We start from the raw sequence: 27,160 nt of genomic DNA on the forward strand, positions 1-27,160 counted from the left end.
CATATGTACATATCCATAAGCCAGCAACACAATTAAGATAATATCTATTACTCTTAAAATGTTTCCTTTGTAACCTCTTTCTCCTGTCCCTCTCCACTCCCCTGCCTCTGTCCCAAGACAACCACTATTCTTCTTGAGTTATATGTGGCATGGAGACTAGAAACACATACTGAAATAGTGAAACCATTTTGCCTGAATATAGGTTGACCAAGAGAGGAGTGGGGAAAAGAGATGGGTCTGCTTTGTCTTCTAATATAGAAGCTCTGCCTCAGAGAAATGTGCCCTAATGGATATCAAATTCTCAAAAATTTTACCAATCAGATGAATCACTACTTTTTCTATGGTGTTGAGAAAAAGAGAAGGTGGAGAAAGAATCAAAAGGATTTCAATATTGCTCTTTTCTAGGGAGTGGAACTGCAATTCCTTGCTTTCTTTGGGAAAACTGGAATTGGCTCTCACACTTGGGCTCAGCCAAGACTTTCTATTGTATGTATAAGATACTTGCACTGAATTTGTAGTAGAGAAATGTAGAGTAGGAGAGAGACAAAAGATGAAGACAGATATAGTGGAGAGAGAGTCTTTGTAGTTATCAAGATATGGGCACAAGCTCATTAAAATATGAAAAAAATTGATAAGAATAAATATTTTCTAGCTTCATTGTCTTCTTTAAATTTCTTTTGCTAGTTTCATGAGCTAAAAAATTAAACACTTCAGTAAAGAGTGAGGACAGAAGGTTCCAACTTAATATATGCTTTTCCTGAGTTATTTTATGGACTAAGATGAAAAATTTCTGAGAAAACATGGGTTAAGCCTAGAAATAACTCAAGAAAATATTGTTTTTCTTCTAGAAAATGTTAACATGGAAACTAAATTTTGAGGGACTGTTGAGTTCAGGGTTGTCTCCCAAGAGCCAAGAACAGAAATGCCACTTAGCAGGCACTCACATTTTTTCATTAGAAATGCCTTTGAGGGAATTCCCTGGCAGTCCAGTGGTTGGGACTCTGCACTTCCATTGCCCAGAGCCCAGGTTCAATCTCTGGTCAGGGAACTAGGAACTAGGATCCCACAAACCACGTGATGTGCCCCCCCCAAAAAAGAAAAGAAATGCCTTTGATTACTCTTAATTCCAGTGATCTTTTCTTTCTCCCAGTTCCACAGTAATTAAGTTCTAAACTGCATAATCTACCATTGCATTTCATCCTGCCTTTGATTAATTTCTAGTCATAGACTCTGCTCTACCTCCCTGAGATGATACATTTCATTTTATAGAGTGTGAAGGAAGATAGTGCATCATGACCTCTGAGTTAGGAATGCTTGGTTCTGATCTCTACACTACCAATTAGTAGCTGTGAGACCGTGAACAAATAACTACTCTGGGTCTCTGTATTATCATCTGTAAAATGTAAGCAATAATGATATTTCTCTCGTATGGATGATTCAATAATATTCATGGAAGGGCTTTGGCAATACCTGGCACATAGCAAACAATTGATACATGCATGTTATATTTTTACTTAAATACTCTCATATGAATTGATGTTTCCGTTTCTATTTGTCTGTTTCTTTTTAAAAAAAATAAATTTATTTATTTTATTTTTGGCTGCGTTGGGTCTTTGTTGCTGCCCAACAAGCTTTTCTCCAGTTGCAACGAGTGGGGACTACTTTTCACTGGGGTGCACAGGCTTCTTATTGTGGTGGCTTCTCTTGTTGTGGACCACGGGCTCCAGGCATGCAGGCTTCAGTAGTTGTGGCACATGGGCTTAGTTGCTCCACAGCATGTGGTATCTTCCCGGACCAGGGCTCCGAACCTGTGTCCCCTGCATTGTCAGGCAGATTCTTAACCACTGCACCACCAGGGAAGCCCTGTTTGTTTTGTAATTGAAAAGACTTAGTGGCAGAGAACAGATTAAATATTCTTTGAGAGGGCTGAAGGTGAGTGTACAGGCTGAAAAGAAGAAAATTAATTATTATTTTATTGGCATTGGCTTTGAAAGCAAAATGTAGAAGGAAATATGGTCTATAAGCTTCTTGAAAACAAGGATTATGGATTTTTAGTGATAAAACTCCAGCGTCTTGCCACAGTGCTTGAGACATATCTGGCACTCAGTTAACATTTGCATAATTCATTAGTAAATAAATGAGTCCTGGTATAAAAATCCAGGCACTGTGCTTCTGCTTCCAAAGACAGCTCTCCTGCTGGCAAGCAAATTCCACTCCCAAGCGCAGAAGGTAGGTCACTGTCCATGGTTTCAAAAGCTCCCTAGGGTGGAATCTGTTATCTTTAGCAAAATGTTTTCTTCTCTCTCCCTTCAAAAATCCCTTTTGGCGGTGGACTTTCAAGACGCGGAGACACCCTCCCCCCCAGTATGTTTCCCCAAATGGCTAATTCTCACTATCTCAGATTCTTTTAATATTTTGAGGTCTCAGAGTCTTTCTTGCTAAGCCTCGAAGCTCTCTGCATAAGAAACCTGCACTTCCTTCATCTAGGCCTCGATTTTTAATGTGCTGACCACCTGGATTCCTTGGCCTTCATCTCAGAGAACAGATCGCTCAGTCACACCTCCGTATTAAAAAGTAAGCAAGTCTGCCTGTGATTCTTTTTTCGAATCCCTGAAGGCAGGAGAACTACGCAGCTGTGGCTCCCAAAGTCTGCCCAGCCCAGGAAGCTCATGCCCTCCACCCCAAACCCCACACCCAACAGCCGCTCTGCAAAAAGATCCAACAGCCGCTCTGCAAAAAGATCCGCCAGACTCCTTCCCGAGCAGTCGGACAGAAACTAACACAGTACTGTGAAGCAATTATACTCCAATAAAGATCTATTAAAAAAAATCCTGGGAACGCTGCAATCCTTTGGCTCCAACGCCGCACTCTCAGATGCCACACCGCCTGGAAGCCTCACTAACTTTGCTGTACGGATGAACGGTACCCATTTCCCTTCTCCTTCTCCATTTATCCACCCTTTATGCGGTTATTAGACCGAGCCTCACACCGAAATGTTTCTAAACACAAAAGGTAAAAAGTGCAAAAAAATCCCTGCGGGTTATGTGTGTTTGCGTCCGTTGTGTGTTCATCCGCGCTTGAGCAAAATCTTCGAACGTCATAGTTTGCAATCCGAACAAGCGCGCCGAGAAATCCGAGATCTTTTCAGGGATTTCCCCCCACCCTGCCCGCGTCTTCTTTAGCGCTCCCAAAGAGGCAAGTCTGGGCTTTCTAAGACCAATACTGCAGCCATAGAGACAATACAAATCTGCGATTTTTTTCTTTTCTTCTCTCGCTGCCAGCCTTCTCAGGCGAACAGTCCTCAGCGCAGGGTCTCCTTCCGATTCCCTTTCACCTACGTTACAATGTGTTGACCGGAAGCAAGTCCTTTGCAGGTTGCGGCGACCCCCTGCTGCGGAACAGCGAGAGGCTCTGGCGTCGGCCTCGGCCTGGGTGGTGGCAAGTGCTCCTACCGCCCCACCTTCCCCTGGGGCCTTGAGGAGCCGAGCTCTGGGCGTGTGTGTGTGCGCGCGCTAGCGCGCGCGCGCGCGTTTAATGAGGGAAAATCTGTGGCAGCTGCTGAATGTTGCTGGCAGAGTGTTCTGGAGCCCAGCAAAAGCCTCCAAAGCACTTGAGCTTCCCGAAAGAAAAATAGAATAAACGAAAGCAAAGAAGGGAAGCCCGTTTCCCTAAAGCCCGGGTTTCCAATAGTCCTGGATCTTCCCGGAGCTAAGCAGAGGCGTAGTTGGCAGTGGCCACTGCCCGCACCCGTACTTGGAAAGACGGTTTTTCCCCAGTTTCAGGAGGAGGGAGGTGAGGGCCTTTGCAGGGCCTGGTCTAGGAACCTGCAAAGAGAACTCTGGGGTAAGTAGTGTTCTGGCACCGGAGCGGAAAGGAGGAAGGAGGAGGGGGCAGGAGAGGGACGAGAGAAAGAGAAGGGAATGAATTATGAAAAGAAAAAAATCCCCCAATATTCCACAGCAGAGGGAGAGCGCAGCACAGCACTCCCAAGATGAGTCAGCCCGGGTCTCCCGCGCCTAACCGGCTGGCGCAAAGTTCTTTTTAAGGAGAAGAAAAACTCCGCAAATCCTAGGTAGTGACAAAAGAAGCCCGGGCGGGGCGGAGTGAGGAGCTGGAGCCCGGCGCTGGGGCCGAGGCGGCTACCGCGGGGGTCCGAAGCTCCGACGCCCAGCTCTCCTTCTCCTTTTGGCCGCGTTAAGCCTCACCCTGCCTCCCCACCCCCCGCCGGGCACCTGGCGGCCGGGTTGACATTTGGACTCCAGGCGGCAGCAAGGACGCTCACCTGGCCGAGCCCCGCTCCCTCCTCCTCCACCCCTCCCCCACCTGCCCTCCACCTCCCCTCAGAATCGGGAGGCGTCCGGATCCGTAGGCGAGGAAATAACGACCCCTGCAGTTGCATTGCGGAAAATCGCGGCGGCGGCGGCCGCGGCGCTAGTCGCGGACGATGGAAGCGAGGCAACTGGAGGTTCCGGGGAGCCCAGGAAAATAACAGAGGAACAGAAAGCGCGCACGCGACGCGGGGAGCCCGTAGGCTCCCGATGCTCCCGGGTACCTGGCTCCCCACGGTTCCCGTTCCGAGCCCTGGACGTGCCTCCCGAGCCGGGCTCCGAGGCGGCAGGCTGCGTGCGGACTTGGGCAGCCGAGAGGGTCGGCGGAGGCAGCTGGCGGCCAGCAGTTTCGGGCAATAATCCCTGCCTCTCTTTCTGTCTCTCTGTATGCTGTGTCTGCTCCTCCCCCAGGCCCCCGGAAGCAGGAGGAGAACGGCCCTGGAGCGTACCAGCCACCCTCTAACCATGCCCCGGTGAGGCGGACGGACTTCGAGGGCAACTCGTCGCGGACTGCTTGGGCTTAGCCAGCAAGCTGCGAGCTGCCAGGGGCCCGGAACCTCGCGGCAAGGCCCGGCGGGGGTCTATCGTCTATGACTTCTTGGGGCGCCAGGAGGATCGGGGTCTCGTTTTTGCAGGAAGAGCCCAGCGCTGGTGGCTTCAGGTGGCTGCCGCCGCCGCCGCCGCTGCTAGTGCTGTTTCCGCCGCTTGTGCAAGGAGTAGAGACCGGCGAGCAGGGAGACTTCCCGGGCAGCGAGGCATCGGACATGTGTCAGCACATCTGGGGCACACATCCGTCGAGCCCGAGGGGAGATTTGCTGGAACAATTCAAACTGCGATATTGATCTTGGGGGTCCCTGGCTGGCAGTCGGGTGGGAGTGCGAGTGTGCGCTCGCTAGGAAGTGTGTGTGTGTGTGTGTGTGTGTGTGCATGTGTGTGCGTGTGTGTGCGCGCGCGCGCGCCCTGTGGGGATTCCCCCCTTCCCCCCTGTTTTCCCGTCGAGTGATGCACTTGGAATGAGAACCAGAGGATGGAAATAGTCTGGGAGGTGCTTTTTCTTCTTCAAGCCAGTTTCATCGTCTGCATATCAGGTATGGGACGCGCTGGAGTCACAGGCGGGTTCGGGTTATGTTGTGGTCTTTGGAATGTATGAGATTTTATTGTATGTAGACAATCAAGTAGCCTCGCGGGGTTGGGACAGGAGATGGGTGGTGGCAGAGACCCTTTCAGCTCTGCGGATTTGCTGCCTTCAGAATTGAAGACCTTCTAAACCCAAGGGTGTGTGTGTGTGTGTGCGTGCGTGCGTGCGTGTGTTTGTGTTGGAGGTAGCATCTGCATGGAGTCCTGGAACATATAGTAGGGGTGGAGGGATGAGAAAGAAGAGGCAGATGGGTGTTGATTTTCAACTGCTTTCCTGGTTGAGAACTCTGGCGAGGAAATCTGAGCCTTGGCAAACCCCACCACCATCCCTGGCTTTCAAAGTTCCCAAACTGGTGGTTCTTGGTTGAAAAAATGGACGCAGAGCCCTGCCCTGGTATCTAGGCACTTTCAGGAGACTGCAGGATGATGCGGGGACTGGAGAGTACCAGCAGGGATCAGAGGGATGTAGAGGTACCCCATGCCTTCCCCAGACACATTAGGACCACCCCAAATAAAAGCAAAGCCTATCCAAAACAACATAATATCATAAATACCACTTTAGATGATGAGCTTTCCTAATTCCCAGTGGCAAGGATGTACTTACTGGCTCAGACTTACTGACCTCAGGCTACTTGTGCCAGTCTGTGGTTTTAGGAGCTAGGGCATTGAGATGAATGAAGTACAGCTTGTGCCTGCCTCTGAGTGTGTGTGTGTGTGTGTGTGTGTGTGTGTGTGTTGGGAAGGATTTTGTTTTCCAAGCAGTGTTCTTGTTGGTGCAGGGAGTTGGCGGTGTGGAGTGGAGATGTAAGAAAATGTCCCAGGATAAGCAGGATTCCTCAGTTCAGTTCAGTGCCTCCTCCCATTGACAGTGACCATTTCCCTCCACACTTGTCATTTAAGCACCCAGGGTAAGGTCCATTTGCAGTACTCCCCTCTGCCTGCATTCCCTCTGCAGAATTGGGGACTCAGCCAACTTCCCATGAAGTCAGCAGAAGAGGAGATCAGGAACCTTGCCCCTGTGAGCAGGCATATTTGAGAAGCATTGGGGTGGAGGGACATGTTTCCTGCATCTCCCTTGAGCTCCTCTAATCCCCACCCTTTAAGCCAGACCAGATTCTGGATATTAAAAACCCTTGTCTGCCCTTATCTGTTTGGAGCTGTTTAGGGCTTGGCCACCCTAGTAATAAATTTGCCTCTATAATACTTTAGAGATATGTTGTGTACCTAGAAGACAATAAAAAGTGCCCTGGGGTCACTCTAAATCCTCTACTCTTTACCCCTCCTACATCTAGGAGGAAAATTACCAGGTGACTTGTCAAGGTTTATATCAGTCATATGTCCAGGGATAGACTGGGTGGTATCTCACAAGGGCACATTTTACATCTTTCTCTTCTACATGCCTCTTTCAAACTCTCTCTCTTTTCTCCATGTTATTTCACTGGTTATAAAATAGTCTTTTCCTACCTCTTTCCAGCATCATAAATAATTTCAAATCAGACAAACCAGCTGAGTCCCTTTAAAATTTACAAAAGGTGAGCATTAACTAAAGCTCTGGACCTACCCATCCTTTGTCCCCAACCCCACTCTTCATTTGGTCAGGCCAGCACAAAGGGGAACCAGCTGAGAATGGGCCTGTTCTTAGCCTCCAAAAGAGGCATGAGTGGGATACTTGTAATAGCTATACTTGATTTGTTGTATCAGCAACTAAATTGTATAAATAGAAGCATTAGGAGAGGGTTATTTCCTACCCAGGAGAGTTGCTTTCACATGTATTTAGTAAATAATCATCATTGCTATGTAATGACAAGATAAAAGTATAAGCAGGGCTAACCTGGTGGCGCAGTGGTTGAGAGTCCGCCTGACGATGTAGGGGACGCGGGTTCGTGCCCCGGTCCGGGAAGATCCCACAAGCCGCGGAGCGGCTGGGCCCGTGAGCCATGGCCGCTGAGCCTGCGTGTCCAGAGCCTGTGCTCCGCAACGGGAGGGGCCACAGCAGTGAGAGGCCCGCGTACCGCAAAAAAAAAAAAAAAAAAAAAAAAAAGTATAAGCGAAATTGCTAGCTATTAGCTAAATATGGAAAACTAGGTTAGCATTCCAAATGCCTAGTTAGGATCAGCATTAATTTACACTTTATGAAGATATTTAGGCAGAGATGCAACATTATGGACTGTATATTTACACGTTCATAAACTTAACTTTAAAAGGCCATTATTTCTCCAAAGCCAAGGTGGCTTCCTCCCTCTATAAGAACTGCTCATTCAGTGATGTCCATGTATGTCACAATTACGGTTAGTAATATAGTTATGACTCACATTTGCCACAGTTTGGGGGACTTTATTTTCCCATCTGGCAGCCTTAAGGAATGCAATACACTAAGGTTAAATAATTGTGGCTCAGGGAGTGGTTAGTGGGCCTATCATTTCTGTTTGCATGATTTGCAGTTTTAATTTAATCATGAATGAGCTTTACCAAAAGGAATGTAAGCCTGTATTCATAAAAGCTGCTAAATCTTAAAAAGAAAAGCACCTCTCTACCATCTTGGGATCAATTTCCCTGCCTAGTAAATGGGTACTAATTGTTAGTGAGTTACCAGGCATCTATGATTGATGCATTTGTAGGATTGGTTTCATTACTGAGGAATACCAGACTAGAAAAGACCAGCAAAAGTCTGCAGTGTAAACATTCTGCAGAAGGAAAATTTTGGAAGTAAATTTGGCCTATAGAAGGTATATTGACTGAATATCAGTTGGCTTTCAGGAACACTCTGGAACTTTGTAACAGTGTTTTGTTAACCAAAGGTTCCTACCCTCATCCTACCCCATCCCCCAAATTAAAAGTACCCCTAAAAGTTTTCTCCCTGGGTCTATGTGGCTATATTGCTTAAAATACAGACACCTGGACTTGTATGTTTGATGGCTCTGCATTAATCATTTGATTGCGATGAAGCTGAGTAAATGGGACTAGGGGTCTGCTAACTAGCTTAGCCAGGCTTGGCTAGCTGCTGGGGAAGTAGCATGTGTGCCTTACATTTGAGAGAATTTGGCTACTTAAGGACAGCACAGCTAGTCTGAAGAGGGAATGCCATGATCTGGGAGTTCTTGGGGCTCTACGTTCAACTCATATTTAGTTTTACTGAAAATGTAAGGCAGCCAAGATCTGTGGAGATGACAGGCAGGCAGGGAGGGAGGGAGGGAGAGAGAGAGAGAGAGAGAGAGGGAGAGGGAGAGGTAGAGAGAGAGAGAAAACCAGGATGATATTTCCCTGTGCTAGCAAGAGCACATTCCCTTCTTATAAAAGCAGCACATGTCAGCGAGAATGAATACTTAGCAGCACCTGGAGAGAATTTCTTGGTCCAAAAAGAGCTGTCTGATTTAATTTACACTGCACATCCTACTTCCCTATACTATACTTCCCTTTACTTCCTTGTTAGTTTATTTATAATAATAACAGCAATAGTAATTAGAATTATGTGGTACTTTCACATGTATTACACAATATTGCACATATTTTAACTCATCTAGTCTCAGAATTTGTAGAGTGATTTTATAAATGAGGCAACCAGAGGCCACAGAGGTTCAGCTTGGAGGATTCACACCCAGTTCTGAGTCAAAATTCAGTGTATCATTTATGCTTTGGTACAAGATTTCTTTTAAATGTTTTTATTAAGTATTCTTTTATTTTTATGTTTCCAATTGAAAGAGTAAATTGTGTTAAATAGATGTAAATCTTAGAGAGTTTGGAAGTGGAAGTTAGAGTGATTGCAGCCTAGAGCTAGAATTAAGATGGTGTTTGAGTTGTACATGACTGTCATTCAAACAGTTAACACTGTTACTTATTTGCCCCCAGTGCCTTATGATCAGCAATACCTGTAAGAAATGAATGTTTCATACATTCTCTCCCAATCTGAAAATTTAAATGGTTTCACATTAATGGTTTACATTTAGAAATGGGATAATAGTACATACCTCAAGTTTGTTATATAGATTCAATTAGATAATATGGTCAATGATTTTTCACTTAGCACAGTGTCTCAGGCAGAGTAAACTTGCAGTAATATATTTTTTCCTACAAACCTGGCATTGCAGGGTTTGTGAGGAATAGAATAGGATCTTTACCTTCCTCCCTTACAACTTGTTTAAAAGCAAAAAAAAAAAAAAAAAAAAAAAAAAAAAAAATTAACTAGTGTATTTTATAACATTGAGTACAAATCCTACTTTCAGTGAGGTCTTGGCTTAACAACTTTGAAATGTTTCTTAATTTTCTTTCTCTTATAAATGACACTGGTAACATTAGGCTTTGGGGCATAGTCATGCGTGTAACCCACTTTATACCTGTGAGCCCAATATGGAGGTGAGGCTTGGAAAGTTAAATAAGTCACTGGGAACAAAGTAGTACTTATTCCCAGGGGAGCAACAGAATTTTCTTCTTTCTTCTTGTAAATTATAACTCAATATAGACTCAACTTTCAGGTGCTTCCAAAATGGCAAACTGCATATGCTGTCGATATGATTTGAAATAGAAAGTTCCATTAAATATAAAAAAGAGCTCCACCCCAATAAAGAATCTGATGATCTTATTGGCAATACGGTTTAAATCCAGTTTCCCATGTGATGTCACATAGACTTTTCATTGACAGATACCGTAGATGACAGATATTATAGATGGGACTCTCCTGGCAGTGAGACGAGAGGCTTCCTGAGTAATACACTATGGGGGGAGGGGGGAGGAAGAATTGTCAATGTTGAGAAACATTTTCTTGGGTGGGGAGGGGGGTTTGATTGCCACCCTAGGCAGTCATACTTAACATCCCACCTTTTCACTTTAATTAAGCATTACATATTTGGGCCTGAGGTTTAGGCCAGGAACACATCCAGGTACCATAAATGTGTACAGTAGCAGTCCATTGTGTAAAGAATATGAGAGTTTGAAGACCTACCCTGCAATCAAACTCTGCCTTAATTACCTATGTGACTTTGGGCAATTCTGTTAGCCTCTTAGACTCTCAGTTTCCTCATCTGTGAAAAGAAAAGTTATATCTTCTTTGCCTATTTCAGAGAATTGCTGAGGGAAACATCAGAGAGTGATCCTGAATGTTCTTTGTGCTATACAAATGTAAAGTATCTGTGTCTTTACTATATTATGGAATGATCCATGCATAAGATATAGCTTTAAAATAAAAGTTGAGATACATACACATAATGTAGAGTGATATTAAATAATATGAATAATACTTAATGGTTTAGATATAGTTGTGAAAGCAAAGTTGTAATGCACAAAATGTATCATGATATAAAATAGTACAAATAATGCCTAATTGTTTGATAAAGTACATAAATGCTATGTAAGAGAGAAGTCCAGACATGAAGGAAAAGGAGGATATTAGATAGATGTTAGAGGTTTGGATAGAAGAGCTGGAGGGGACCATATCATCAGAAGGAGAGGGAAAGGAATGAGTAAGATGTATAGTGAAGACTGTCCCAATTGGAAAAAAAGATTCACTTTAGTAGATACTGGAAAGTTGGGAGGAGCCCACTTAGAGAGCTGTTGAATTGAGAGAATATGGAGTGTCCTAATGTATTTAATTTCTTGGCGATTTTTATTTTTTCTTATTATGGATCTTTACATGGATGCAATGGGTTGAACTTGGTTAAAATTTGTTTGAAATTCTAACATTTCTTTAGATTTTAAATTTGTATTGCATGTCTCCAACTACTGCTCTCAAATCTCTCAAATCTATTTGAGATTGTAGTTGAGTTTTGGGGAGACTTCAGCTTTTTCAACTAAAATGGAGATGGTACTTATTTCCCAAGATTGTTGATCCTACAGGATAATTGTAAGGAGCAAAACACTATTTGTAAATGCCTAGAATCGTATCTGGAATACAGTAATCACTGACCAAATTACACATATCATATAAGAGTAAGCGTGAGCTTTGGAACCAAAATAGGTCTAAATGTGAATACTACCTTTAGCATTCACTCTCTGTGATCTTAGGTAAGTTCTTTACATTCTCTGAGTCTCTGTAAAATCTGTAAAATGAGGATTGGAGAAAATGTACATAAGATTCTGTCAAAGTGTTTGACATGTTGCAGTCTCTCAGTGAATTAGAGCTGTTCCCATAAAATCATTATCATCAATAACTACTTATTTTGACACTTTGGACCTGTTTTTGTAAATTACAATTAATTTTTCAGTCATTTCTTTGTGTTCGACAAAACAGTATTGCCAGATAACTGCATGCCAAGCATAGGAATTACAAAAATTAACAAACAACACTTGGTCCTTGGTATTTATAAGATGGTATACATGTTATGTGATAGAGTTGTGTTCAGAGTGCTTTTTATATTTTTAATTATTATTTTAAATTATTTATGTATTTAATTATTTTATATTTTAAATTTATTTAATTATAAAGAGAGTTAATTCTGTTGTTAGAAGTTGGAAGACGCAATTGGGGAAGGGGTAGGGTTTATGGAGGAGAAAACAGTTGAACTAGGGTTGGAAGAATACATGAGATTTCAAAAGAAGAGGAAAAAAGAAAAAGACATACCATGAAGCAAGAATAGTATGTTCTTATACAAGAAGTGATGAAAAAAACCCACAAAACTATCAGAAGTATGGTGAAATGAGCATATAAAATAGATGGGTTAGATTAAGTGACTGGGTATAGGCTAGAAGAAAACTTGGGGCCAATTTAAAGGGGTTTGCAAGCTAAGGTAAGAATTTTAGATGGTATCTTTTAGTTATGAGGAGCAAAGGTAGAGATAAAGAAAATGACATAATCAGGTTTGTGTGCAATTTAATGATACTTTTATACTTTTATTGCAATAAGCAATAACTTAGAAACCCAACTACTTCTTGTCAATCTTTATTCTTGCTCACAAAACCTGTTTAAAAAAATACTGGCCTAATAGATTAATTAGGCCATTATGGGACATTCTGAGGGACAGACTTAAAAAAAAAAATCAAAGAGTTGTCCTGTCTCTTATGCACCTCCTATACCCTAATCTTTGAGATTTAGTATTTTCATAATAAGCAAATGCACGTCTCCAATTTTGTACTTTAATAATAATAATAATGTCTTTAGCATTAGATAAAGGCTAAGAGAAATGAATCATCCTTACATGCTTTTGTGTTGTGAAGATTGTGTGCCAAGTAATAGATGTGCTATTTGTCATGAAACCAATGGTTAAAGCACTGCAAGCATTTTACATCAGCTTTACCTTATACTCTCCAATAGACTGCATGTTCACTTGGGAGAGTATACTCATGGTCCACTAAATTGTATACCCATTTCACCCTTTCAATTGTCCACTTAATATAAAGTACATATAGAGACCTAAAATGAAGTGGCTTCCTTTGTTTACTTAATCATTCAAAATTTATTGAGGGTGCTCTTTATTTAAGGTACTGGGGATCCAACAGGAATGAGTAAGACAAGTGACCTTTCCCTCCAAGAATTCATAACCTTCTAGCAGGACACTGATTTTAAAAATATTAGTAGTTATAGCAGACTGTGATAAGTACTGTAGTGAAAAGAGATACAGCAGTGTGTGAATAGGACAGAGAAGGGGCATCTGACTCATTCTGGAGGTGGAAGGGCTAGAAGAAGGAGAGTAAATAGTGTCAGAGGGTGTTTGGGGTGAGTCTTAAAGAAAGCTAAAGAGTTGGCTTAGAAGATTTTTGCTGATTGACCAGGACTGTGATAGGGGAGGGATGATCATAGGAAACATTTGTAAAGACAGGGCAATCAGATAGGACCTGATGAATTCAGGGGACTATGAAGAGGTAAGTATGACAACAAATAGAGGGTGGAGTGTAATGGATGAGGCCGAGATAAAATAGCATATAGGAAATATGATGCTAATAACAGTAATACCTTACATATAATGGTAGTAAAAATTACCCTTGTGCCTCTCTGTGAAAGGAGGGCATCTTTTAAGGCTCAGGGGGATAGGTCTAGTTTATACCTTTATCTTCTTTAGGAGCAGACCAGTCAGGGTTAAAGCTTTTGGCTTTAGTCCAGCTATGCTCCATTTGGCCCATATCACTAGTTATTTTCCAGTATCATCTCTAGTTCCATGTAGCTTCCCAGAAGCTTTTGTGATAACTCAAATTTAGACTACAGAATTTACCTCCTTACTTAGTTTGTATTTCTACCCTAGGAAAAAGTCCAGGATGCTATTGGTTGACCTAGATTTTGAAATATGGCAACTATCATTTTATTCCCTTTGGTAATTGAATCTTTCCTGCAACTTTCTGCCATTTTCATCTTGTGTAATCTTAAACAAAACTTTGAAGGATTTATAGCATGTCAGGGTGGGGTGGGTGCTGTGAATGCTAATGAATGGTCTGGGATTGCCTTTATAACACAGCCATAATTGCTTTTATTAGCAAGATTGGACTGGTAATGGGGTAGCCAGTGTTTGGGTTTGAGTACATTTGCATTAAGGTGCCATCAGGATGGAAGTGGAAAGATCTTCAGTGGTTGTGAAGGAGACAGTTTACAAATGCCTTTCCCTCCTGATCCAGGAGAGGTGGGACCTTTGTCACAGTAAATGGAGAATTAATCTTTAACTTTGTCCTGTACTTCATGCCCATGGGCCGAAGGGGCTGGCAGTAGGAGATGAAGCCTGTGACTTTCAGGTGAATTTACCAGAGCCAAGTCCTGCTGGCTTCACAACACATTTGGCAGCAATGCCACAGTTGGAATAAACATATTTACTGAAGGATATGAGTCAACATATCCTTCTGCTGCTCCTCTTCCTGCCACCTTTAAGGAAGACAATTTTGATGGCAACACTTATTGAGTGAGTAGGGACCATTCCTCCTCCATGATTTTGGAATAATATAAATACCTCATAGGATTCTTGAAAAGGACAGAAATGGGTACATGTCTATGGAAGGGTTCTCTCCCACTCTGAAGGAGTTTAATGGGTTGGTTCATTAATTTCACAAATGCTAATAAATGCCTCCTATCAGTGAGGCACTGGGCCAGACAGAAGTTAAAATATAGTAAGCTAAACAGCCTTGCCCTTGTAGAAAGTATATTTAGTGATACACAATTTTTTCCCATTGCTCAAACTAGAGCCTGGCATTTTAGTAGACACTCAATAATGAATGAGTGAGTTGATACATAAATGAATAACAAGGATTGATTTAGAATGGCTTTCCTTCCTTCAAGGAGGCTGGGAAGCAAGATTCAGATCTTGTATGGAGGTTAAGAGGGAGGGAAAATGAAGAATACTCTGTTAGCTGCCCTCTTGCTTCTACTGCATGCAGTCAGAACTGGAACTTTCCCAGGGAGCAACTTATTGGATAGCTTTGTATTTCCTTCTCAGACTCAACTCTTATCTGCATTTGACAAACCAGCCTTAGTCAGGGCACTTCACCATTGTTTAAAATGTATTTCTGCTCCTTTGTGTCCTGAGATACCATCCTGTGAGACTTGAATTAGGGCGATTAAGGATCCATGGATGCATTGTTCTTTTTTCATGCCATCTCTGTTCCTATTAAAGGAAATTGCTAAGGATATGGTTGTTTTCTCACTGGGTTCCAGCTTGGGAGAAGCCAGCACTTGAGAAAGCTCACTGTTCTTTAGCAATGAATTAGAGTGCTTTAGGGGAAAAGCCTACCCACCCTTTAGTCTTGAGGCAGAGCAATACAGGAAACTGTTTTCTAAGGTGTTCTTAGTCTTGTGTCAGAAAACTTTACACCCCCACCCTTGCCCAGCCCTTAGAAACAGAACTGTGGTGCCCAACAGTTTTTACCATGGGGGGTGGAGGCGGGTATTTCCAAGAGCCTAGAAATTGAAAGAACATAGTGTATTTGCTGTTCTTGGCTGTACATTCTGCCTATAATCTAGTTGACCTTTATAACTGTGAGGAAATGGTCAGTTAGGTGGTTTGTTGTTTGTTAATTTTAGAAAAAAATAGGAGGTTATAGAAAAAAGGCTCCTACTGTTAATCTTGCAGTAGATATATGGAAATTATACCGATAGTTAGAAAGTGAGGCATCTATGAATAATAAATGTTTGTTGTATGGCCTGGGTGTAAATAGAAATATGTCACTGGCTGGCTGTCTTGCAGTACACAGTAATGATACCAGCTCTAAGTCACTCACATCTTATAGAATGAAATATAGTGTAGTGAAGTCATCATTTTTTGTTAACTCTAACAGATTCCATCCCTGTTTTTCCACTGTTATGAAGACGTTCTTTGTGGCCTTTTAGTTTGTGTCTTTGAAGTTCTGTGTTGTAGTGGCTAAATGAGAATCCTATGCAATTAAAATAGTGCGTGAGTTGGTGCAGCCTTTTTCTTTTTTTGCGGTACGCGGGCCTCTCAATATTGTGGCCTCTCCCGTTGTGGAGCACAGGCTCTGGATGCGCAGGCTCAGTGGCCATGGCTCACGGGCCCAGCCGCTCTGCGTCATGTGGGATCCTCTGGATCCGGGCACGAACCTGAGCCCCCTGCATTGGCAGGCGGACTCTCAACCACTGCGCCACCCGGTGCAGCCTTTTTTTTTTTTTGGTTCCTCTTGCTTTTAGAATTGCTGAAATTAGAGCCTGACCGAGCCAGGTAAAGTTTTATAATGTTCCATATCTAAAGGTAAAATGTGTCAAACAAATTAAAAATGAGAGTTTTATTTGTGCATTTGCTGTTTAGTTTAATTGTGTGTTCAACGGAAATGCTCCTCTTTGATCAGTACTCCTTACAAGCAAGGGACTATATGCAGGTGTTTTAGTGTTACAAACGTGTGATACTAGAAGTCATTGAGTTAGTTTTAATGCTAAATATAATAGAATAGTATCAAAGAAAATTTAGGAAAACAAACTAATTCTTCATAGACTAAATTTTTATTTCCCAAAGTTTGCAATTATAAATTTTTTCCTTTAAAGCTTTGTACTTAAAAAAAAAAAAAAACTTTTTCATTATATCTTAAGTATTCCCTCATGTTGCTTCCTAGTTGTATTAGTTTAGGAAATCCTGGACTTTGTGACTGGTAAACCCCACAGTCTCAGTAACATAACACAGTAGAAGCTTACTTCCTGCTCACATTAATTGTCTAATTGGTGTCAGTTTGTGTGTGTGTGTGTGTGAGAGAGAGAGAGAATAGGGGCTTGGTGGGGGGAAGGGATAAAAGAAAAGGAATCCTGTCTGTGTAGTGACTTGGGAGTCTCAAGGCTGATAGTCTCTGTTATCTTCAAGACATGGCTTCCAATGTTGTTCTGGACGTCATTAACAGCTGGAAAAAGAGTGAGGAGGACGATCATGGGAGAGGTGTTTATGGGCCTAACAGGAAAACTGTGTACCTCACTTCTGGTCAATCACATGGCAACATCTTATTGCAAAAGAGGTTGAGAAATGCCGGCTACTCACAAGACTAGCCCAAGCCCAGGAGCAAAGGGAACATGGTCTAGTGAACAATTGGCTAGTATTTGCCACTTTAACATTTATGATTTTCTTTGTAATAGTTTCATAATATTTTATTCATCTAAAATAGCATTATTTATATTTCTCTTTTTTCCTATTTTTGAGCATCTATGTTATTTCTAGATTTGCCATTTTGGGCATATGTTTTTATGTCTATAGATATTTATTTCTACTGAATTATTTCTTTAAAATAATCCCAGTATTGTGATTACTGGGTAAAACTGTGAAGTTCTTTATGTTTTTACCATATTATATCCATAAGTAATATATAACCTGTGTATAAGTCGCCAGGAATATACTTGAATTCCTGGAGGAAGTAAACAAATATGTAGAACAGTTATTAAGCTTTCAAAGATCTGTTTAAAAATACCCAAATTCAGGGCTTCCCTGGTGGTGCAGTGGTTGGGAGTTCGCCTGCCGATGCAGGGGGACACGGGTTTGTGCCCCCGTCCGGGAGGATCCCACATGCCGCGGAACAGCTGGGCCGGTGAGCCATGGCCACTGAGCCTGCGTGTCCGGAGCCTGTGCTCCGCAATGGGAGAGGCCACAGCAGTGAGAGGCCCATGTACAACAACAACAAAAAATCAAAACCCAAATTCAACTGAGTACATTTTAAAGATACTATTGGTGTTTATTCAACAATTCATACATTGAGCAGCATCCCATCTAGCAGATAGAAAGGAGCTCCAAAGAGCTGTACAACTTGGAATATTTTATAGGCAGAAGAGGGTGGGACAGGAAAGTTACTAGCAAAGACTTGATTGTTTCAGACAAGGTCACCTTCCTTTGGGGGACAGTAGGAATCTACCTGGTGGATTACCTCATTAGTGCTGACCAGGAAATTCCAGAATGACTGGTTAAGGTTATATTCCTGAAAAAGGCTGAAACTGCAGTTAGGTTAGGTATTAAGTCTTGATTTGGTGACATGGGCCTTAGCACAGATGACTCCATTTTGGGCCTGTTGTCTCTTTTTTGACAGATCCTTTCAATAATGGTCCACTGACCCCAGAAAGTATTAAGCAAAAACCAAATAGCCATGGCATTCAAGATGTTATTTTTGCTTAATAAGTCAGATCAGAGACAGGAAACCATGGTTAAGGACAAGCAAATAGCTTTCCTAAGTTCAGAAATTTGAGCCTATTTAAGTATTCTTTCTAGAGCATATTTTCATAAATTATAGGGAAGAATGGCTCAGGTGGTTTGCAGAAAAGATTACTGGGATGGAAGTTAGAACATGTTGTGGTTAGTACTTGTTTGCCACTGTATTGTGTTGTGAAGGATGTAGTTTTACTGGTCTGAATCCCAGTTTTCTCCCTTTAAACAGGGATATTGGACTGGTTAATTTCTAGGTCCCTTTCCAACTTGGAAATTTTATAGTGTTATGAAACTTTTAAGAAAATTATCAGAGTTTACTGTTGATGCTAAACTTTTCCAGTTTTTGAAATGTCAAGGCAGCAAGATTAAATTACAGGAAGAACTTTGGAGGTTGTGAGTGAGCAGAAAAGTGGGAAGTGACTCTTGAGATGGGCAAGTGTAAGGATAAGGCATAATGAAAGACTAACCGAAACTATATTTGTGGAATGCTGACCTTGTAGCTCTCTAGTAAGACCCCGAGAAAGAGTCCAGGGGCCATCATTGACTACTCCATAAAAGCATTTACTGAAAACCTTGCTGGGGGCGTCTTTATATTAAAGTCTTAGAATTTTATCTCAACTCTGCTGTTACTTGTTGTGTGACGTTAAGAAGTTACTTAAAATCTCTAATCCTTAGTGTCCTCTTTTGAAAACTGGAGGAATAACGTCTATCTTTGGAGTTAAGGGAGACTGAAATTTAAAAATGCAGCATAGTGCTTGGCATATGTACTTAATAAATGGTGGGTTTTGTATTGTTATAGCTGAAGCTAAAAGAACAAAAGACATGTTGGGAAGTATTAGGAAGGAATTTGGCAATATCATTTAAAAATGAGAATTAAATGAGCCAGTTCATGTGAATGTGTTTAGCACAATGCCTGCACATAACACATAATCAGTTAAGGTTGGTTGAATCTGATTCACTAGGGGAAGCTGGGATGTTTGGGGAATATTTTAGAGATTATAAGAAAGAAGACCATCATGTCTTTGTCATAAAAATGATCTTCAGAGATAATTTACTGAGTCTGGCCCATAGTTTTCTTTAATATTAAAAAAATTAATGACATATTTTAATTTTATAACTAGGGTTTAGACTTACCAAGGCCTCTAATACAGTGTATGGTCTCATGTGACCCAGTAAATACCCAACCTTCACAATGATGGCATAAACAAAATCCTGATTCAGGAATGTGCTAGTAGTTTTTCTTGCTTGATACATTATTTAATATTGGCTTACTGGCCAGAGCAATAAAGATATGAGGTATTACGATCCAGTCCATTTATGAGAAAATATATAATATTTACATGTTCTAAAACTGTCACTTGTTCGTTTTTACTAGAATCTGGTTGCTTTCTTTTCTTTTCATTATTTAGTTTTGCCAGCTTCCTTAAGCACTAATTTACACACATGGTAACCTTAAGCATGTTTTTTCAATAAATTTTCAACATGAGAAGATAGTTTTGATTTATGTTTCATAGTCACTTAAGAGAATGATTTTTAAAATGATAATTAAATGCTAGGCCATTTGTGGGATTGCAACGTGGTTCCTTTTCAAATATATCTGTTCTGAGAATTTCAGCAAAAGGCAAAAAGCAAAACTAACAAGAAATAGGACAGATGACAAGTGCTGTATTGATGTTAAGTAAAAACAAGCAAACTGTGACCTACATCAGCCAGTCTCTAGGGAGCTGGCTTTGGAGCTTTTTTGAGTGTTTGGGTATTTTGTGGGATTTTTTTCCCCAATCACTTTGGTAGAGGCTGGATTACAATTGAGAGTGCAGAGATTAATGGCCTGTTGTGACTAATCCACTAAGCCCCTACTCTTATTTCTCTTAAATTGATTGAATTTAGAGAAACCAAAGATAGGCCCATACCAGCTACCCTGATATTAGATCCCAGTGAATTAATGAGTCTTAATAACTCTAAGTACATGTAACCAAGAATCACGGCACCTTCATGAAATGTAGTCACTTTTTGCATTAGGAAATTCTTTTATTAGTTGCTTAGTAGAGTAGATCCCAATGTGTTGTTTCATAATCTTTTTTTTTAAGAGAACATTTTCACATGATTACATTTAGAATTATAACACTAATATATTCAATTTTAATTAATTAAGAGAATAAGAGAAAAAGAAACAGATCACCTGTAATCACATAACTTTAATGCAACTGTTGTTAACAGGTTGTTCCCCTCTAGGTTTTATTTATAAGCTTTTTTACTTATTTGAAATTGTATTCCACTATTATGCTTGAGCAAAAAGTCATGTGAGATAAATATATGGTTTGTGTGCCATAAAGCAAGGCCCACCTAGAATGTAGACAAAAGTAATGTGAAAATAATTATATATAGAGATGGATAGATATGGCATTGATTTTAAAAAATCACAATTTTATGTTAAATTAGTGAACTCAGATTGGATGAAATTTGAACAGAATTTAAATTTCTAAATCTTTAATTATGAATCTGTTGCTCTTGGACAAAATATTTAGTAGGAGGACTGAAGATGAGAAAGGTAATCATAGTATTGGGGATTTTTGAGTCGGAGAAACAAAGAGACAGTTTACCGCGGGCCTCTCACTGTTGTGGCCTCTCCCATTGCGGAGCACAGGCTCAGCGGCCATGGCTCACGGGCCCAGCTGCTCCGCGGCATGTGGGATCTTCCCGGACCGGGGCACGAACCTGTGTCCCCTGCATTGGCAGGCGGATTCTCAACCACTGCGCCACCAGGGAAGCCCTAGAAATGAGGTTTTAAAAAATGTTTTATTTAAAACACAAAAATATGTTTAAATGCACTGAGACGCCATTTAGGAGAATGATTAAAAGCTTACAGACAGACCTAGGTTTAAACCCACACTCTGTCTCTTCCAAGCTGGATGGATTTGGGTAAGTTAACTTCTGCATCTCAGTTTTCTAATCTGTAAAAATAGGGATAAAAATAACCACCCCAGTGATTTTCTTATAAATATTAAATGACATATGATAGTAAAGCACTTAGCATGTTATTATCAGGCATATAATAATGGCTTAATAAATGTGACCTGTTAGTAACATCACATTCAGAATGTGTAAGATGCAGCCAGCCTCACTGTCTTTCTAAAGGAGGAGGATTCTTCGAGTTGCCTGCTTTGTAGAGAACATTGTACTAGAAGCTCAGAAATCTTCAGTACCTCCCTCTAACTCTACAAAAAGTGTTCACACTGTTAAAACTGATGTGTAAAAGTCTTCTGTGATACTCCATAAACACCTTTCCAACTTTGCTCCAATCTGCTAACTCACTATTCTGTGAACACACCTTATGCATACTTGCCTATGCCTTTGTTCATATTGTGTTTCTTCACCTGGTTTTCACCCACCTGAATCATACCCGTCTCATAAGTTCAGCCAGAGGTCTCCTTCTCTGTGAATGCTGTTGCGATCAGTCCAGTTAGCAGTAGTCTCTTTGTTCTCTACACCCCACTAGCTTTTATTCACTCTAGTGGTGCTTGTCACTGACCTTTCTTCTTCATCAGATGGACAACTCGTGATCTAGTTTCATCTAGTCTTCTTGTATATCCTGTTCCCACTCCTAGCACAATATGCCGATTGGTTGGGTTTTACTCCCTAATCTATAATGATGGTTACCAGATTATAGGCAGATATTCTAAATAATATCTGTTGATCTAAGTTTTATTTTTCTCCCCCAGCGTACCTAGTCCCACTTAGAGATACTACAGTTCAGGACAGGGCTCAGCAAATAATAGACTGTAGTCCAAATCTGGCCCACCACCTAGTTTTGTAAACAAAGTTTTCTTGGAGCACAGCCATGCTCATTCATTTATTGTCTATGGCTACCTTTATACCACATCCAACAGAGGTGAGTAGTTGCAACAGAGACTGTATTGCCTGAAATGCCTAAAATATTTACTATGTGGCCCTTTACAGAAAAAGTTTGCAACCCCTAATATAAACGATTGACTTTTCTTCAATGAAACCATTTCCCTCAATGAAAGATTGGCTAAATTTTATTTTTTTTAATTTTATATTGGAGCATAGTTGATTAACAGTGTTAATTTTAGGTGTACAACAAAGTGATTTAGTTATACATATACATGTATCTATTCTTTTTCCATTTAGGTTATTAAAGAATATTGAGCAGAGTTCCCTGTGCTATACAGTAGGTCCTTGTTGGTTATCTATTTTAAATATAGTAGTGTGTAGATGTCAATCCCAAACTCCAAGTCTATCCTTCCCATCCCCGCCCAATAACCACACTTCCCCCCCTCCCCCAGTAACCATAAGTTCATTCTCTAAGTCTGTGAGTCTGTTTCTTTTTGTAAGTAAGTTCATTTGTATCACATTTTTTTTTAAGATTCCACATATAAGCGATATCATATGATATTTATCTTTCTCTGTCTGACTTACTTCACTTTCAGTCTGTATATATCCCTATATCTGAAGTGGGTTTCTTGTAGACAGCATATATACAGGGTCTTGTTTTTGTATCCATTCAGCGAGTATATGTCTTTTGATTGGAGCATTTAATCCATTTACATTTAAGGTAATTATTGCTATATCCTTTTGCCATTTTCTTAATTGTTTTGGATTTGTTTTTGTAGGTCTTTTTTCTTCCCTTCCTCTTTTGTTCTCTTGTGATTTGATGACTAACTTTAGTATCGTGTTTAGATTCTGTTTTCTTTTTTGTATGTGTATTAATTGTAGATTTTCAGTTTGTGGTTACCATGAGGTTTTGATATAGCAGTCTACATATAAACAAAATTGTTACAAGTTGCTAGTCTTTTAATTTCCAGTGCATTTCCAATATCCTGCATTTGTGCTCTCCTCACAATCACTGGTTTTGATATCATATTTTTGTGCAGATGATTTCCTCCCTTTACTGCCTTTACTGTACATTTCCCTTTGCCAGTGAGCTTTTCCATTCCTAATTTTCTTGATTCTAGTAGTGGCCTTTTATTTTCTGCTTAGAGAAGTTCCTTTAGCATTTGTTGCAAAGCTGGTCTGGTGGTGCTGAATTCTCTTAGCTTTTGCTTATCTGTAAAGCTTTTGATTTCTCTGTAGAATCCGAGTGAGAGCCTTGCTGGGTAGAGTATTTTTGGTTGTAGGTTCTTCCCTTTCATCACTTTAAATATATTGTGCCCCTCCCTTCTGGCCTACAGAATTTCTCCTGAGAAATCAGCTGGTTAACCTTATGGGAGTTCCCTTTTATGTTATTTGTTGCTTTTCCTTGTTGCTTTTAATATTTTTTTCTTTCTCTTTAATTTTTGTCAATTTGATTACTATGTGTCTTGGTGTGTTCCTCCTTGCGTTTATCCTGCCTGGACTCTGTTCTTCCTGGACTTGGGTAACTGTTTCCTTTTTCAGCTATCTCTTCAAGTATTTTCTCAGGTCCTTTCTCTCTCTCTTCTCCTTCTGGGACCCCTACAGTCCGAATATTGGTACATTTAAAATGTCGTCCCAGAGGTCTCTTAGACTGTCTTTGTTTCTTTTCATTTTTTTTTCTTTATTCTGTTCTGCAACAGTGATTTCCACCATTCTGTCTTCCAGCTCACTTATTTGTTCTTCTGCCTCAGTTACTCTGCTATTGATTCCTTCTAGTGTATTTTCCATTTCAGATATTGTACTGTTCATCTCAGTGTTTGTTCTTTAGTTCTTCTAGGTCTTTGTTAAACATTTCTTGTATCTTCTCAATCTGTGCCTCCATTCTTTTCCTGAGATCTTGGATCATCTTCACTGTCATTACTCTGAATTCTTTTTCAGGTAGATTGCCTATGTCCACTTCACTTGGTTGTTCTTCTGGGGTTTTATCTTGTTCCTTCATGTGGAACATATTCCTCTGGCATCTCATTTTGTCTGACTTTCTGTGATTGCAGTTTCCATCCTTCAGGCTGCAGGATTGTAGTTCTTTTTGCTTCTGCTGTCTTCCCTCTGGTGGATGAGGCTGTCTAAGAGGCTAGTGCAGGGTTCAGGAGGGACTGGTTCCTGCCCACTGGTGGGTGGAGCTGGGTCTTGTCCCTCTGGTAGGCAGAGCTGTGTTCAGGAAGACTTTAAGCAGCCTCTCTGATGATGGGTGGGGCTGTGTTCCCACCCTGTGTGTAGTTTGGCTTGAGGCATCCCAGCACTGAAGCCTACAGGCTGTTTGGTGGGGCCAGATCTTGGGGAGGAAATGGTGGCCTCCAGGAGGGCTCCACCATTGAGTACTCATCAGAAGTGCTGTTGCCAGTGTCTTTGTCCCTGCAGTGAGCCAGAGCCTCCCCCTGCCTCTGCAGGAGGCCCTCCACTCCTAGCAGATAGGTCTGGCCCCAGTCTCTAATGAGGTCACTGCTTTTTTTCCTGGATCCTGGTGCACACTAGACCTTGTGTGCAACCTCCAAGAGTGGAGTTTCTCTTTCCCTCAGTCCTGTGGAATTCCTGTGATCAAACCCTGCTGACCTTCAAAGCCAGATTCTCTGGGGTCTCCTCCTACCATTGCCAGATCCCCCAGTCTGGGAAGCCTGATGTGGGAGAATTTCTGTGGTATAATTATTTTCCAGTTTGTGGGTCACCCACTCAGTGGGTATGGGATTTGATTGTATTGTGATTGTGCCCCTCTTACTGTCTTGTTGTGGCTTCTTCTTTGTCTTTGGATGTAGGGTCTCTTTTTTGGTAGGTTCCAGTGTTGTTGTTGTTGTTGTTTTTGGTCAATGGTTGTTCAGCAGTTAGTTGTGATTTTGGTGTTTTTGTAACTGGGGTGAGCTCACGTGCTTCTACTCTGCCATCTTGCCCTATTATATCTAAATTTTAGATTAAATATTCAAAAAAAATTTTTTTAAAACCTTGAGGCTTTAGAAACTCCAGAATTATCTTGACTTTTGTGGATGTCTTGGCAGTTTTTACAACCCCAAAGAGGTTCCTTAAACTCCTACCAGTGTCAGAAACCAAAAAAGAAATCTCAGTTTTTGGTTTGGATTTTAAAGCTCCCTTTGCTGTCACAGGAGCTTGGAGCAGATCTGGCCCTGCCCAGGCAAATGTTCTCAGGGCAAGCCTCCCCTAAGGGATGATTTATGCTGGGGATAGCATCTTGGCAGAGAAGGAGCAAGCTTTGAGAGTACTGTTCTGCTGCCCGTTCTTTGAAAAAATAATCCTCCTCTTGTGGGAATGTGAATGTCAGACCACATTCAGAAATAAGATCATCACCTGAGGTCTTCCCTGGTGGCACAGTGGTTGAGAGTCCGCCTGCTGATGCAGGGGACACAGGTTCATGCCCCGGTCTGGGAAGATCCCACATGCCGTGGAGTGGCCAGACCCGTGAGCCATGGCTGCTGAGCCTACGCGTCTGGAGCCTGTGCTCCGCAATAGGAGATGCCACAACAGTGAGAGGCCTGCGTACCGCAAAAAAAAAAAAAAAAAAAAAAAAAAAAAAAAAAAAAAAAAAAAAATCATCGCGTGGAAAGATAAGCAATTTTAGGAATGATAATCTGAAAAAAATCAAACCTTTCCCCTTGATGATTGAGACTGGCCAGACACATAACCTGAGTCATGATCATTTGCTGCACTTGGATAGAGCGTTTTCTCCCAAGTAACAAGCTGAATGAGCTTTGTGGGCCTCTGGGAGACAATTGTTGTCAGCACTGTACAGATGGGAAATTGAAGTCAGCAAGCAGCAGCTTAGTCTAGCCACAGAGGGAGTAGGTTCTGGCAATGACCCCACAGGACTCACAGGGGCTAGATTCCCAGCCCTCTTAGACATGGCATTTGCACTGGGAAGCCCCTAAAGCAGATTTCAGAATGCTGCTTGACAGAGACTCTTTTGAACTGTAGAGCAGGGCTTGGCAAACAATGGCCCACGGACCAAATCCAGCCTGCTGCCTTTTTTTATAAGGCCAAGAGCTAAGAATGATTTTTTACATTTTTTTTTTTTTTTTTTTTTTTTGCGGTACGCGGGCCTCTCACTGTCGTGGCCTCTCCCGTTGCGGAGCACAGGCTCCGGACGCGCGGGCTCAGTGGCCATGGCTCACGGGCCCGGCCGCTCCGCGGCACGTGGGATCTTCCCGGACCCGGGCACGAACCCCGTGTCCCCTGCATCGGCAGGCGGACTCTCAATCGCTGCGCCACCGGGGAAGCCCCGATTTTTTACATTTTTAAATGGTTGGGAAAAAAATCAAAAGAAGAGTAATATTTTGTAACACATGAAAAATATAAGAAACCAAATTTCAGTCCATAAATAAAATTTTATTGAAATACAGCCACACATTCATTTATTTATTGTCTTTTGTCTATGGCTGCTTTTGAATTATGACAGCAGAGTGGAGTAGTTTTAACAGAGCCTATGGCTGGCAAAGCCTAAAATATTTACTATCTGTCCCTTCACAGAAAAAAACTTTCCCAACCTCTACTCTAGAGGGCCTGTTAGTATAATAATTAAAATCAACTTTATTGGAGTGTAATATAGAAAATGCACTCATTTTAGATCTACAGTTTGATGAATTTGGAAAAAGAATGCAGTCATATAACAACTGCCACAACCAAGATAGAACATTTCCATTATCCCCCAAATTTCCCTGCGCTCCACTCCTAAGTAGTCAGTCTCTCTTTTATTCTTGAACTCAGGCAACCATGCTTCTGACCTCTGTCAGTAGTAGCAGCTTTTAAATGTTTGTTTCCTGAGAATTTCAGATCACTAAGACTGTGTTAACGGAGGGTGGTGGGGGAGGGTGTGTGAAAACATGAAGTTGATTTTCTTCTCTCATTTGATAACTCCTTAATTCACTCCAAGCACCCACTCCAAACAGCCACTTAACTGTTAATAATATTAGTAGCTAACAGGCACTGTGCAGAGAGCTCTCCATCTGTTATCTCATTTAATCGTTTAACCTTATAAGGGAGGTCTTATCTATACTTTTGCTTTCTGAACTAATGGATATTCCAAGACTATTTAATTTAATCTAAACAACTAATGAGGTAAAGTGCTTTGAACAACACTGAGGGATGCATCCATGCTGACCAACATCAATAATCAAAATCTCTCTTCCCATCCCTTCACAAACAGCATTCGTCTGTTCAGATTGAGAAAGTCTCAGAGTAGGGCCATATGGAGTGTTGTCTTTCCATCCTCCTCCTCACACCTACTATTACAAAGGATGGTGCAGTTTACTGGCC

General features: G+C 41.5%; 1 protein-coding gene across 3 annotated transcripts in view; it reads left to right on the plus strand.

Annotated features, from left to right (window-relative positions):
- Positions 1-3,528: 3,528 nt before the first annotated feature.
- Positions 3,529-27,160, plus strand: part of CA10 (carbonic anhydrase 10) — a 658,053-nt gene continuing 634,421 nt past the window's right edge. The window contains exons 1-2 of one of the 3 annotated variants that reach the window (XM_067020655.1): positions 3,529-3,843; positions 4,740-5,416. In XM_067020655.1, the coding sequence (XP_066876756.1) occupies positions 5,356-5,416 (61 nt within the window). In that variant the 5' untranslated portion in view covers positions 3,529-3,843; positions 4,740-5,355. Of the gene's footprint in view, positions 3,844-3,955; positions 5,417-27,160 lie in introns of those variants that run through there. The other 2 variants (XM_059047231.2, XM_067020656.1) reach the window with 2 other exon arrangements.

The sequence above is a fragment of the Kogia breviceps genome, chromosome 19, assembly GCF_026419965.1.
Source record: "Kogia breviceps isolate mKogBre1 chromosome 19, mKogBre1 haplotype 1, whole genome shotgun sequence".
Lineage (NCBI taxonomy): Eukaryota > Metazoa > Chordata > Mammalia > Artiodactyla > Physeteridae > Kogia > Kogia breviceps.